Source organism: Stegostoma tigrinum, chromosome 16, assembly GCF_030684315.1.
Source record: "Stegostoma tigrinum isolate sSteTig4 chromosome 16, sSteTig4.hap1, whole genome shotgun sequence".
Lineage (NCBI taxonomy): Eukaryota > Metazoa > Chordata > Chondrichthyes > Orectolobiformes > Stegostomatidae > Stegostoma > Stegostoma tigrinum.
Window position 1 is genome coordinate 13,831,200 of NC_081369.1, and position 16,131 is coordinate 13,847,330.

The window sequence follows — 16,131 nt, forward strand, 5'->3', positions numbered from 1 at the left end:
TCGGGTGGGGAGGCAAGTCTTGAACCCACCCCAGCTGGAATGGAGGACATCTGTGCTGGTAGCATAGATCTGATCCATCCAGCCATCCAGCCAACTGAACTAATGGGCCATTCAAGGTATCTGAATTGCAGTGGCAACATATACTGTTAGACTAGTGTTGAAGCCTGGAACTATTGAGAGTGAAGATAGAAGGTCTAATTTCTTTAGATCTGTCACTATGGTTGAACAGAATCTCTCTTGCTCGTGCCATCTACCATTGCAATATGTTGGAAGGATTTACAAGTGGTTATGAAAGTTGGTGGGCCACATTACAAACACACCCATTCTGAGGAAGGGTCACTGAACCCGAAACTTTAACACTGATCTCTCTCTACAGATGTTGCCAGATCTGATGAGCTTTTTCAGCAATTTCTGGTTTTGTTTATGAACACACCATCTTTGACTGCTCAAGCCTTGTGGTGAGACATGAGCCCAGTACTTCTGACTCAGAAGCAGAGACTCAAGGCACTTGAGCACAAAATCTACAGACATGGCCTCATGTGCACACTCACACCATACTTTACTAGATTGAGCTGTTATGTGGAATTTTAACCAATTCTGAGAAATGGTTTAGCACCTTCATTAGCTTCACTACACATACAAACCCAAAGGAAACATAGCGTTCCAAAATCTGAATCCCAGTCTACTGTATGAAAATGTAGATCCATCAGTGGATAAAGAGAGAATTAGACCCCAAACTGTCTCAAATATGTAAATGATGTATAATACCTGAAATAAACACCAGCCCCTCCAGTCTAGAAATGTAAGGTTTAGAAACATGAGTTATCTGGAAATGTTTTGAGTGGAGTTGAGTAACTTTCAGCACTATTTTAGTTCAGTACTTTCTGAGTGGAAATGATGGATAAGTAATGCAATATTTTTACTACCTTATAACGTTTTATCTGTCGGTGAACATTAATAGGCTTAATGCTCTCCAGTTTTGTGTTCTATTGTTATTCTTTAATTCAGAGCATTCCAAAATCCGGACATACCTTATTCCTAAGCATTCCAGACTGGAGATGTAACAGTCTATGTATTTCATTATGCTCCATTTTTAAATATGGCCGTAAGGATCTTAATAAAAACCGACCCAAACGATCCCTCTGTCAGTTTGTGGATTTGCTGTAGACATAGTAAATGATTATTCTAGTATTTTGGAATATTTGATAAATTTGAATATTTATAAGAGAGCAGCAACATGATGGGATTATTATTGTGTAAATTATTTGTAACAATCTGTTTAAAACTTCTCTGCTTACAACTTAATTGAAGTTTTCAGTGATACATTTGTGTCAAGAGCTAAGAAATTCCACTATCAGAGCAAAACAAAGTTGATCTACTTCTAGACCATATTGAGGGTGCTTTCCAGTAAGGATTTCGAAGGATTCGAGCTGATTTGTATTGACCTGATCATTTTATCCTCTCCTTCTCCATTTAGGTGTGAATCAGAGTTGCGATCATTTGCAGCGACAGCTAAATGAAAGTGAACAATGCACGAGTGCAGTTAAATTAGTGAACGAATTCACGCGGAGATGTGTCAACCAAACTCATGAGACGTAAATGATCATTCTCCTAGAGGGCATTGTCAGCCTCACAACATAGTCAATTTATATATAATCTAAGTATTGTCGTTTTTAGCTGTACTGAATGTTAAATAATGCTTGGTGTATTTTTTTTCTGGCCATTCCCTCTATTCCAGCCTTCTCTGTGCTAGGTTCCCAGTCTGAAGGAGACAACAGAGGTAGATTTGTTGAAATATTAGAGGTCCCACCTGACCACTGGACAGAGCCAGGAAGAGAACCACTGTGTCTCTTTTAGGAAGAATACAAGCCAAGCCAAATGCCAATCTGGCAGTGCCATGATTATCGGCAGGGCCTTCCTTGGAACCAAATCCCTGGGAGTAGCAGCGCAATGCAGTGAGAGCTGCTGGCAGCTTTCAGTGGCTGGCAGTTTATGTGCTCAGCAGTGCCACTGAGGAGGTCACGGATGTTGCCAGAAGGTCACCCCTGCTCCCTCAGATGCCAGGCTCTGGGAAGAGCCAAGCCACAGGTCACTCATGTAGCAAGGATAGAGCTGTGGGAAGTTACAGGGAAAAAGGGGCCCGGAGGGACAGGAAACAAATGCAGGCGCAAATCTCATCAGTCCGTTCCTTCCGATGTGCAATCCCGCAATTATTTACTTTGATTGAAGGACAGCAGGACTCTCCCCGGAGGTGACAAGCAGCCCATGCAGTGTGATCAGTCCTGTATCATAACATGGCACCATGGCCACTTGTAACAGAGTTAATCCCAGCAGAGGTGGGGAGTTGAGATCCTTTTGTGGTCCATAATTGGCCATGAACTGCGACTAACATGGCGGGTAAGTTGACCTGCTTCCCAGAGATTCACTCTGGGAAGTCAGCAGGGTTCAGGTAAGGCACCATCCCACCGAATTATTCACCCTTCCTGTCTCCGAGCTTGCCACCGGTGAGAACAGAAGATTCTGCCTCTAGCCTCATGCTGTTATACTTCATGAAAATACTTTGGCAACTCCCATAGTGATAAATCTTTGTGCAGAAATTAGGATTTGCATTGCTCATTTCGCCATCAGCAAGCTCAGGTAAAATAGATATCAAACAGAGATACCTTCTTTGATGTAAAATGTTAAACTTGCAGGTTTCTGTTTTGCTTCCATGGAATGCTCATTATATTTTGCACACACCCCTATTCTGTTTCACCGCATGCGTAGAATCCAATACACTTCAGGGCAAATCTGAAAATTACACATATTCCGAAAAAGGAATTACAGAAAGCAAGCCATTGTCTTGTTAAACCATCATTTCCAATGTTTAAACCTTTCTGGTCTCTTTCCTAATGGCTCAATTGAGGTTGCAAAAGTATGTTAAATGTTACATCATCATTTAAAAATGCCTGTGCAACCTTACAAAAGATGAATAGTTATCCATTAAATGCCAAGACAGGAAGAAGGGGAAAGTATACTCTGGGGTGTGGAGTTTAGGAGAATGATAGATGATCTGATGGAAACATACAAGCTCCTGAAAGAAGTTGATAGACTGGGTGTTGAAAAGATGTTTCCCCTTGTGGGAGGGGTTAGAACTAGGTTGGGGGTGGTGGGGAGGAGGAGCAATTTCAAAAAAGGGATCTTTAATTTAAAACGCCAATAGGGAGAAATTCTTTTCTCTCAGAAGGTTGTTAGCCTTTGGAGTTCTCACCCCTCAAAACAGCGGGGGCTGTGTCAGTGAATTCATTCAAGGCTGGATTGCATAGGTTCTTGATTGACAAAGAGTTAAATGATATTGGGAGGGATCGCAGGAAAATAGAATCAGCTCACGTCTGATCCTATCACCTAGAGCAACAGGCCTAAGATGCTTCTCCTAATTCATGTCTTTGCACATTTGTGTGTACCCCTAGTAGGCAAGCAGCTGGTACTCAAACCAACACAACTCCAGTGGACACGCAACTGTAAGTTTTACCTTTTTAGTTTTGCATCTGGCTCCAACATAACCAGTGCTGGTTGAAGCAGTTTTCTCCAAAGAGTACAATGTGCATTGTCTGACAGAATGGTTTCCTGAGAGACGACAAGTTTCCAGACTGGGATTCAGTATTGGAACCCTTGCCTTTCCTGACTTACATTAATATTCCAGATCATGAAGTGCAGGAGTCAAGTCTACGGAAGGTACAAAACTTCAGGACTTTGTAAACTGTGGGGAGGACAGTGTAGAACCTCAAAAAGGTATTGATATATAAGATTTACCATAGAAAAATGTGAGGTGATGCATTTTGTTAGAAAGAATATGGTGGGATGGTCTCTAGTCAAGGCTGTTAATCCAAAGAGTGTGCAGGGGCAGTGAGAGCTGGGAGTATACGTGCGTAAGTCATTAAAGCCGGCAGCACAAAAAGTAAAGCATTCTTTATTAACAGAATAATGGAGCAGGAAGGTTGAGCTGAACCTGTATAAGACACTTGTGAAGCCTTAGTTGAAGTATTGTGTAAAGTGCTGGGTGCCACACTCTGGACAAATATTGGAGAGTGCAGGAAAAGTTTATGAGAATGTTCCAAAGATAAGAACCTCCAGTTATGAAGATAGGTTGGAGAAGTTAGGACTATTGGTCTCAGAATGTGTACATTCTGCTTGCTGGTTAGCATGAAATAAAACCTTTTGTCTATTGTGGCAAAACAGCAATTACTTTAATCCCTTAGTAGCTCACTCAGACTAACTGAGCCTGTTGAGTATAGGCCAGCTAACACCTCTTTTGTGTCCAGATGTTAGGCTTGTGCCTAAGCTTGAATAAGTTTCAGTTTGACTTTATGTCTGCATCTTAGGAAGTCACATGAGGTTATCTCTGGGCAAACATAGTATGAAGTTACAACAGTTTGTCTCCGGGGGGCTGCAAGAGGTCACCTACCTTCCCCAAACGATTATGATTTACCTTAAATTAGAGGAGACAGTATAAAACATCACGGGTGTACATATGAATCAGGATCAGAAATAAGCTATTTAGCCCCTTCAGTCTGTCGTCGCCATTGAGGACATTATTGAAGACCATGAGGTGGGGGTGAGGGTTCCTGATCTGAACTTAGTTTCAACCCAACATCCCACCTAAGCTTTCACCTTTTACTGAGCCTCCAGCTTAAAAATACTGAAAATTTCTGCTTCTGCCAGCTTGTGAGGAAGACGGTTCTTAAGCATGCGACTCTCATAGAAAATAAAAATTCTCCTTATCTCCATATGTAATCCCTTTGCTTTTAAGCAGTGACCCCTAGTACTGGATTCTCCCATACAGAAGAAACGTTATCTACACATCGTCAATTCCCTCAGGATCTTATGTTTCAAACAATTCACCTCTTACTTTTCTAAACTCCAGCAGATGCAAACATTGCTCATAAGACAATGTGCCCTTTGAGTTTAGCAAACCTCCTCTTTCATTTGCATCCTTCCTTAGATAAAGAGACCAATGTCATACATAGTTCCACAGATGTGATCTCACTGGTGCCCTGCATAACTGGAGCACAACCTTCCTACTTCAGTTGCAATTCCTTTCACAAGAAAACAGGAACCTTCTAATAACTTTCCTAAATACTTAATATACACACTTGCTAGTTACTTTGTGACTAATTCACTAGGATACCCAGATCACTCTGCATCACAAAGTCTGCGCTCCCTCACCTTGTAGATACGTTCCCTTCTCATTTTTCCAAAATGGGCAATTATACATTTTCCTACATTACACTTCATTTGTGAAATCTTTGCCCAAATGCTTCTTTATATCCTGTTGTAGCCTCAAAGTGTCCTCTTCGTGACTTTGTTTTCTACCTGTCTTTAAATCAGCAAATTTAGCAACTATACCTTTGTTTTCTTCATCCGACTCGTTATATGAACTAGAAAACATTGAAGCCCTAGCACTGATCTCTGTGGCACATTACTAGTCACATCTTGTCAACAAGAAAAAGGCTTATTTATGGCTACTTACTGTTTCCTGTTAGCTAGCTAATCTTCTGTTCATATTAATATACTATACCCTACACCGTGAGCCTTTATTTTGCTCCATAATCTTTGAAGCGGCGCTATCTGGAGATCAGTGTGGTATGCCCACCTTATCCACAGCACATTTTACTTCTTCAAAGAGCTCCACTAAATTAGTTAATTTTGTTAAGATTTCCCTTTCACACAACCATGTTCACACTTCCTAATTACTCTGAATTTTTCTAAGTCCCCCATGATTATACCTTTGATAATAGCTTCTAACATTTTCCCCCTGACAGATGGTAAATTAATTGGCCTGAAGTCTCCTACTTTCTTAGGAGCAGATGCTGCTTGGCTTGCTGTGTTCATCCAGCTCCATACTTTGTTATCTCGGATTCTCCAGCATCTGCAGTTCCCATCATCTCTGGTCTCCTACTTTCTGACTCCTTACCCCTTTTTTGAATACTGGATCTATATTAATTATCTTACACGCTAATATATCTTTCCCAAATCCAGTAAATTATGGAAAATTAGAAACTACATCTCAACTATTCACTAGTCACTTCTACTAAGGCCCAGAGATGGAGTCCTTTAGGACTACAGGGCTTGTCAGCATAAGGGTCCAAGAGTTTGCTCAATAGCATTTCCCTCGTGTTTGTAAATTTCTTCCTGTTTCCTAAATTACCACCCTAACAGGTCCAGCTTTCATAATAATATAGAACGTAGAACAGTACAGCACAGAACAGGCCCTTCAGCCCACAATGTTGTGCCGACTATTATCTTACCAAGATCAATCTACCCTGCATACCCTATAATTTTCTATCATCCATGTGGCTGTCCAAGAGTCGCTTAAAAGTCTCTAAAGTATCTGACACCACTAACACTGCCGGCAGTGCATTCCACATGCCCACCACTCTCTGTGTGAAGAACCTACTTCTGACATCTCCCCTATACCTTCCTCTAATCACTTTAAAATTATGCCCCTTGTAATCGTCATTTCCACCCTGGGAAAGAGTCTGTGACTATCCACACTAACTATGCCTGTCATATGGAAAAGATCTTCTGAGTAACATAATGGTTAATCTCAAAGGATTATTCTAATATAAGTGTCTGAGCGAGTTTTGAACTAAGTAAACACAAAGAAAGGTAGTGTTGCAACAAAGCTTCATATTTCAGTCGACGGATAACGGCTCCTGTACCCATTGAAATAGTGTACAGGACCCAGATGTGAAAATGTTGCATGCGTTTCGGACAGATTCCATTTTCACTGGTAGGGGAAAGACCACAGCACGTGATTCAAACTTGGGAGAAACCCAAAATTAGCAGGCCTTCTTAAACCCAGTGTTAAGTTCGAACAGACTCATTTTTGCCGCAGCCAGCGTCTCGTGGTGTGGGTCACAATTTTTTTAGAGGAACCGAAATACTGTTGAAGGGTGGATAAAGTCCATGAAATTATCATGATGTGAAGTGATTTAATTGTCAAAATGTGGAAAAGATCTGAAAGTACAGGTTGCCTTTGTCAGTGAGAATTGAAAACTCCTAGCAATTACAGTGGTTATTTGTTGACATTTTCCAAAGGCTAAACTTACATCACCATGAAATTTCCCAACCTATACTTTGCCCTTCTGGAATGAAATTCCGTGAAATAAATTGACAGTTTTATGACGTAAGTGTTTTACATCAGTTTCAAAAGCAATACGATGAACTGATAATACTGATACTAGAAAGAAAATTAAACATATATCAAGGGTTGAATATAAGTTTCAGAAAATGTTAATGGAGAAAATAATGGGACTTATAGTTACATTTGAGACATCTGGTCTTTCCTCCTGCAAGTATTAAAGCAGTCAGTGCAGAAACTACAAGGGTGTTAATCACAATTTCAAGCCTCCCTTGGTTTGAGAGTTGTGCCATTGGATGGAAATTTGTGAATTATTTAAGATGGGAATGAGAGAGAAACCAGGTTACAACACCTCTTGGTCAGTTTAACATTTTTGTGGGAAAAGTACATGCATCTGATGTTAGGGGTAAAGTTACAGACTAGGAGGGTAGGTCACCCAATTTAGAGTCCAAAAATATTGAACGGATACATAGTTCTTGAAGACTGATGAATTTACTCGCTCCAGGCTGAATTTGGTGTTCTTGCTAATTTCAGCATTGATGTGGTTTAAACAGGTAAATTGATGAGGTTTTCTTTGAAGACAGCAGCAATAAGCTGAGTTATTTTTAAAATCTTGGACTGTGGCACATGGATAGTCACAATCAGCAGACAGGCTTCAAAACTTTCAAACTGGATAGAGAGAAAACGAGACAGGGAGGGCCTACTCATGATTTTGGTCTTTCAGTGTCTCAGTTTTTTGCCCAGTAATGCAGGCGCTTAAACATGCAGATGTTGGTTGTCACATGACACTCTGTCTCCAATTGCCCAGTGACCCAAGTGTGATGCTGGCTAGTATATTCCAGCCAAAATTTGCTTCGGTCGTGGCTGGGAAGTCATCTCTCAGCCAGGATCCTATTGTCCAAATTATGACGCTTAGAATCATTGAATCATAGAATTTTATTGTACAGAAGGAGGCCATTCGACCCATCATGTTTGTACAACCTCCCAAAAAGAGCTACCTAGCCAGCCCCATTCTCTAGCCCTATCTCCGCAGACCTCTAAATTCAACCTCATATGGAATCTGCCTCCACCAATCTCCCAGGCAGCTCATTCCAAATCCCAGTAACTCTCTGTAGAAAGGACTTTCTTCTCATTTTGCTGCCAGCTCTCTTGCTGAAAGTTGTGAAATTGTGACCCCAAGTTACTAATGTATCCACGAGTAGACACAGACTATCCTTCTTTACCCTGTCAAAATTGTTTATAATTTTGAACACCTCTTAATCTTCTCTGCTCCAAGAAGCATAAGCCCAATTTCTCTAATCCTTCCTTGCACCTAAAATCCCTCATTCCTACTATCACTGCTTTGCACTCTCTGAAGCCTTTAACATCCTTCCTTAAATAAGGCATCCAGAACTAAGCATAGCAGCCCAAATGTGGTGTGACCAATGACTTATAGAGGTATAGCATCACTTTCCTGCTTTTATATTCTATGCCACTATTGATAAACCCAAGGATCCTATGCACATTCTTAACAACTGTTTCATCTTGCCCTACCACCATCACAGAATCATCTACATGATCCCCAGGGTCCTTCTGCTCCTGTACTCCCCTCAAAGTTGCACCATTGAGCTTGTATTGTCTACCATGTTACTTCTATCAAAATGCATGACCTCAAATTTCTTTGTATTGTAATTCATCTGCCAGGTGTCTGCCCATTTGACCAACTTGTCAGTGTCCCTCTGAGAGTCCCTCAGTATCATCCTCACAATTCACTGTTTTCCCAAGCTTCGCATCATCTGCAAAAGAAGAGATTTTGCTCCCACACCCAGCTTCAAGTAATTTACATAAATCAGAAAATAATCAAGTGTCCTAAAACCAATCCCTGGGGAACACCCTTTCAACTTGTTTCCAGTCTTAGAAATGCCCATCTATACCAACTCTCTGTTTCCTGTCTTGTCACCAACATCTAATCCCTGCTGCCAAGGGTTTATCAGTCCCAAACATTTCTAATTCACTAACCAATCTATAACGAGGCAACACATTAGATGCTTTCTGAAAGTCCAAATATACACTATCCACAGTGCTGCCCTTATCCACTGCCCGTGTCACCATGTCACAGAACTCAATTAAATTTGTCAGACACAACCTGCACTTGACATAACAAAGTTGACTGTCTCTCATTTTATCTTCACCTGATCCCATAATATGGCCCCCCACCAGTTTTCTCACTATTGATGTCAAGCTGACAGGTCTGTAGTTTCCTGGGTTATCCCATGACCCTTTCTTAAACAATGGCATCACATTTGCAATCATCCAGCCCCCGGACTAATCCTATATATAGAGGCCTTGGAAAAATTTCTGTCCAATTTGCTTGCTTACATCTCAATAATTCAGGCTGCATCTCATCTGGGTGACTTCTCTACCTGGAGAGCTGCCAGCCTTTGTATCACCTCTTTTTTACACTGCTCAGTTGTTCAACTCCAACATTTGTAACTGGGCCATTGTTATCACCTTCTAATATGGTATAGGCAGGAAGAAAGCACTCAATTCATATCTCTCATATACCCTTTGCTTCAGTAAGCAGCTTACCCTGCTTGTTCCTTATGGATCCCACTCTAGCCTTCACTAATCTACCAGTAATATGTTTGAGAATATTTTACCATTTGTTTTAGCACAGACTGATATCCTTTCCCAATGCTTCCTCTTAGCCTTGCTTATTCTAGCTTTAGCCTCTCTTCTGTATTTGAGATATTCTTCCTGATTTATATCACTATTATTATTCCAAAATGCATCATATGCCTCCTCTTTCTTCCTTTATTTTCTCATCAATATCCTTAGTCTTCCAGGATACTCTAGCATTGGATACCCCACATTTATGTCTCAAGTGCATGTACCTAGCTTGCATCTATTCATCTGTCTTTTGAAAGTATCCCATTTTCCATTATTTTATCCAACAAAGAGCAAGTCCAGTCAACCTGCTCCTGTTCAACTTTTAGTCACCTACAATCTGCCCTTTCCCAGTCTGGGATCTTAATCCTTGACTGATTTTTATCCTTTACCAACTTGTTATTGAATATTATGATCACTATTTCCCAAATGCTCCCCCACTCTGACATTCTCCAATTGGCCTGCCTCATTTCCTATGAGCAGATCCAATATGGCTCCCTCTCCAGAAGGACTGGAAATATACCACTCCAGACAGTTCTCCTGCACACACACTCTACCTTTATTTTCCAGTGTAGCTGGGGGTAATTGAAATCACCAACTATCACTAACTATCAGATTTCCAGAACCTGCCTGAGACTGCTTTGTTTCACTTCCTCCGCATGATTTGGAGGTCTATAATAAATACTGTCCCTCATTTCAAGTTTCTCACCTCTAGCCACTTAGACTGTGTCATTGTTACTATGTCATATCTCACTACAGCAATATCTGCTTCCAGTTCCCTAATTTTGATCATGGTACTCCTTGCATTTAAATACATACAATTTAACCCTGCTCTTAATTCTCTCTTGCCAATTGGAAGGCAGCCATTTATTTGTTCACCATCAACGCTCAAGCCTTCTGTCACTTCTTTTTTTCCCATTCACCTACTTCTCTGTTTTGCCCTCTCTGTACTTCCAAAACTATGCCCATTACTTAACCCGTGACCCTGCCTGACAAGTGTAAATCCAGGCCCACTACACTGTCTCAGCCAGGTGATTTATTCCATTCCTGTTGCAGTGAACCTATCTCTTCTGAACAGTTTTCTCCTTTCCGAAAAGTGATCCCAATGTCCTAAAAATCTAAATTACTCCCTTCTACACCATCCTTAAAGCCACACATTTATCTCCCTGATCTGCCATTGCCTAAATGGTGAAGCTCATGGCACAGGTAGTATTTATGAGATAACTGCCCTGGGTGTCCTGTGTTTCAACCTACTCCCTGATGCGTGAAACTGATCCTGCAAGACCTCCAAGCTATCCCTTCTTATATAATATAATAAAATGTGAGGCTGGATGAACACAGCAGGCCAAGCAGCATCTCAGGAGCACAAAAGCTGACGTTTCGGGCCTAGACCCTTCATCTGAAACGTCAGCTTTTGTGCTCCTGAGATGCTGCTTGGCCTGCTGTGTTCATCCAGCCTCACATCTTATTATCTTGGAATCTCCAGCATCTGCAGTTCCCATTATCTCTATCCCTTCTTGTATCTTTGGTTCTCGGATGAATCACAACAACCAGTTGTTCACCCTCCCTTTCCAGAAGTTTATCCAGCCATTCCATTATGTTCCAAATCCTTGTACTCTGGAAGCAGCAGACCATACAGGACTCAGCTACAAATTAGATTGTCCATCACTCAAACTATTGAGTCACCAACTACTATCATTTTTCTAATCAGCCCATCAATCTCTCTTTCCTTTTTACAGAGTAGCTTCAGGCACCGTGGGTTTTCCTTTGAGCCAACTGTCCCCAATTCAGTCACGTTGCTCACTAATTAGGTCCTGGGTTTCATTGATCTGCTGTCTCCTTTCCTTTCAGTGACCCATACACCTGCCATCTCTAATCTCCTACTGCCTGCCTACCGCAATGTGGAGTGACAACTCTCTGGTACGACTGTTCTTTGAGACCGTTCTTTGATACTGGGTCCACCACGAACCCCTCTCAGTTGTAGCGAGTAAGCCAACTGCTCCCAGACCCCTCCTTGATTGCTTCTCACTGCCACCACCGGATGATTTATCACCAACCCCTTGAGTAAACCTGTTTGATTGTTTGGCTACCTTTGTTCATGCGATAGTGATTGGCGCCCATTCACACTCTCACAAAGCTATTTCCCTTCCTGCAGCCCGGAAGACGTGGCGCCTCCGTTTCAATGGTTTAAAATGTAGAATGTAGATGATGCATTCTATGACTGTCACCCTAAGTCTGTGCAATATGGCTCATGTCCTTTCTTAAACTATCCATTAAGACATTTCTCAACAAGACCATCACCTTGTCACAGTCCCAACTGACTGATCCCTTATTCTGTGACTGTCACCTTCCCTAACCATTCACTTTTCTTGGTTACAAAGCCTTCTGCTCCACCACCTCTGTAATGCCCTGGATGTCTTCCTCAGCCTCTCTATTTTATAATTGATCATGAATACACCTGCTATAATGGTGTGCTTTTGTGGAATTATTCAGAGAGCAGGGTCATAGCTCATCATTTAAAGCATTCAATTTTAGAAATATTTTAACATTCACATTTATAGATCTATAGAAAAGGTACAGTTGTCACAATCTTACCAGATCGTTTGGCTGCTGTTTCATTCGAGAAAGAATGCAGGGGGTGGTTTCACCTGAAGGTTATCATAATTCAGGTGAGGGGATGTGGGGTTTGAAAAGTTGGGGGATTGGAGCCCACCTTGATGGCATTATTCTGCCAAGCAAACCCAGCATCAAGCCAACTGAGTTAAGATAGTTTAGTCCCTTTCCTGAATCACATTGGTGATAAACACCACTATCTGTAATCCTGCCAAATTCAGTGAGTATGCTGTGTCTTCCAGTGTGGTCCTGCATTTCCTGAAACTTCTGCTCCTCCCTTCCCCTAGAATTTTGCCACTGCCACTAACAAAAATCTTGCATCTTGTTAAATAACTGAGCTTCCTGGGATCTATCCTTTCCCTACTTTGGCCCTCAGAACCATAGAATCCCTGTAGTGTGGAAACAGGCCCTTCGGCCAAATAGGTCCGCACTGAACCTCAGATCATCCCACCCAGACCCATCTGCCTACAACCCACCTAATTTACACATCCCTGACACCATGGGCAATTTTGCATGGCCAATCCACCTAATCTGCACATCTTTGGACTGTGGGAGGAAACCGGAGCACCTGAAGGAAACCCATGCAGATACAGAGAGAATGTACGACTCCACATAGATAGTCGCCCAAGGGTGGAATTGAACCCGGGTCCCTAGTGCTGTGAGGTAGCAGTGCTAACCACTGAGCCACTGTACCACCCCAAAACATTTGGGCCCTAGCTGGCAGGGAATTGAATCCTGGTCTCCCATGTGATAGATAGGGCTACTAACTAATATACGACCAAGGACCACAATACTACCAAGGGCCACAATAATATGTTCTGTCACTTTTACAGCTTTTGTTATAGATAATTTCTGAATAAGCCTGATGAGTCTGATAAAGTCACTCAGTGCCTCTGCATAAACTGTACGAAGCCCACCAGATATCTTCAGGCCAATTAATTGGCATCATTGTGTTTTTTCATGTGACTGATGCATGTCATACAGGGAACACAATCATTGAGTATCGTCAGGCTGATGTTGAGCAAAACTAGGGAATTCTTTGGCCTAGAGCAGTGCTCAAGGCTCTGGGCAGATCCCAGGGTGCTAACAGGAGCAAAGTGTGAGGATTTATTGCAATCAGGAATGCAGCTTGCATTTAAACCCATTACAAATGACCAAACAGGTCTAGTTATAGCTTGGGGAAGTGCGGTATTTGCACTGAAGACAAAGATCCCAGTGAGCTAGCTGTACAGCCTTAGCACAGGCTTCAGGCCTCTCTCCTTCAGCTCCTTCACCCAGACAGGCAGCTTGAGTGCAATGTGGGCCTCAGAACAATGCACCCTGTAAAACTATTCATTCTGATGCAGCAAGTTACCACGAGCCCACTGTTACAGTGCTACAGCCCTCTATCACTGTCAGTGCGCTAATATTCTTCATTTGTCAATGTTCTGCAGAGCTTCTTTCATCTCAGTTTTGGAAAATCAATTACTGCAGAAAGATTGTAAAACGAAAAGCCAAGTTGTTGAAACAGAGAATGTAATATTTTACACGCGAGATATGGAAGCTGAAAATTTTACAGGTCTCCAGTTCCCTAATTCAGATACGGTGAGTGTGTTTGAAGTCTTCTTTTGTTCCAGTTAGAGTTCTGCTGGCAGGATGAGTGGCTGTAAGATATCTTCCCCACTTTCTCACCATCATAGTGCAGTTCCTCTTTTTCCAGTATCACTCCTAATTTTGAACGTGCAACATTCAATTACTTTGTGTTGCACCATCACCAAGACCTCTGAGCATGCAACACACACATGCACGTACCACAAATATACACACAGCCAAGCGCAGACAGTCACAATGATTCCAATATGCATGCACACAGGCTCACACACTGACACACCACACAAACATACACACACCTCAACACACATGCACATTTAAAAAAACACATATGCATGTACACACACAGACATGCACACATAAGCAGATTGTGTAAAAGATACATACACATGGAAACAAGTGCAACATACACACACACACACACACACACACACACACACACACACACACTTACATTTTCTCTTCCATATCTTAAATATGAGAATGAGCCAGGGTCCCATCCCATTACTAACAGGGAGGGAGGTTGGGAAGAACTGAAATTAATACAATGGAAATTTTAATGGAGTATAAAACGTTAGGTTGCTAATAGGAACTGCAGATGCTGGAGAATCCAAGATAACAATGTGATGAGCTGGATGAACGCAGCAGGACAAGCAGCATCTCAGGAGCACAAAAGCTGACATTTCGGGCTGAGACCCTTCATCAGAGCTTCTGTTTCATGTGGGATGAATGAGATTAAAATTACTTGAGAAGTTCTCTGTTAAAACACTTGAAATTCAAATCCAGTTTCTAGAAAAGCAGAGTTTAAGCAGTGAGCTCAAACATCTTGAAGGTGGTCATAATTATATTTCAGGCTTTGTGAATCAGCCTCTATTTTCTGGTTGCACTCTTGTTTCCCTGATGCCCATGCTGGCCCCAGGCCCCTGTTACCCTACAACGATGTGGAAGATACAATGAGTGCTGATAAAGACCCCTCACAGCAAGTGTTTCCACTAAAAGTGAACAGTTTTTAAAGGAGAGGAAAAATTGGATTTATTTGGCTCTTCTTACTGTCACTGGATGTCACAACCACTTTACAGCCAATGAGCTACTTTGTGAAGTATAGACACTGTTGTAGGAAACAGGACAGTGAACTGATGCACAGCAATCTCCAACAAACAGCAATGTGATCATGACCAGGTTACCTGTTTCCTGATGATAATTGAAGGATAACTCCTGTGCTCTTCTTCAAAATAATGCCACAGGGCCTTTTACATCCAACCAGGCTGCTAGAAGGAACTTGAGTTAAAATGCCATCTGAAAGTCAGCCCCTCCAACAATGCAGCCCTCCTCAGTCCCTCACTGGTGTGTGAGCCTTAATTTTTGTGCTCAGGTCCAACATTGGGATTTAAGGCCAAAACTTTGAAACTCCTTCAGCACGTTCCTCCTGAAGGGAAAAGGGAAATTTCCTTGCAGATTCTTATCAGTTAACTAAACGTATTATTTTTCTTAAATGTAACACCTAGGAGAATATCTCTGCCTTTGACCCTGCGGTTGCGATCACTCTGCCATCGACTCTGTTGGACAACATTGACATTGCAGTGAAAGTGGCACGAAGTAAAGTATTATTATTCAGTGATGCAAGCCTGTTCCAGGTAATGTAATCAATTTCATAAGTAGGTAATGAGCAGTTGGATTTTATCTAAGGGGTGTAAAATAATGGACCTTGCTGCATGTTGCTGATTGAGGACATAGTTTCAGTTCTTATTGTGAATGATTTGCATAGTTGTTGAACGCTTGCTGTGTTGAATCGATGCTTTGACTGTATGTTTATTTGTGCTTTAATTTAGTGCATCATCTTGCATGCTAAGACTTCCAAGTCTGCACATGGGCAGAGTATATTAAGGCAGAGGAAGGGAATGGAAAAGAAAATGACAATCTTTGCTTAAAAACAAAACTGTCAGATATTTTTGTTTCAGGGTATTTCAGAGGGCCAGTAATACCAGTCACTTTGCAATGCATCACTCCGCAAAACATTTTGTATGAACATATACATCACCTTGTGGTGCCATGGTAATATCCATACCTCTAAGCCAGGATGCCAGCGTTCAACTCCAACCTGCTTGAGATATTTGCAATAACATCTCCAAACAGGTTAATTAGAAATCACCTAAATGCTA

The 16,131-nt window shown here is 41.7% G+C and overlaps 1 protein-coding gene across 1 annotated transcript in view; it reads left to right on the top strand.

Annotated features, from left to right (window-relative positions):
• The window catches only part of LOC125459918 (uncharacterized), a 79,977-nt gene that overhangs the window by 44,135 nt on the left and 19,711 nt on the right, over positions 1-16,131 (top strand). The window contains exons 17-19 of the mRNA XM_059651527.1: positions 1,478-1,595; positions 13,816-13,966; positions 15,478-15,606. Coding sequence (XP_059507510.1) covers positions 1,478-1,595; positions 13,816-13,966; positions 15,478-15,606 — 398 coding nt within the window. The remainder of the gene's footprint in view (positions 1-1,477; positions 1,596-13,815; positions 13,967-15,477; positions 15,607-16,131) is intronic.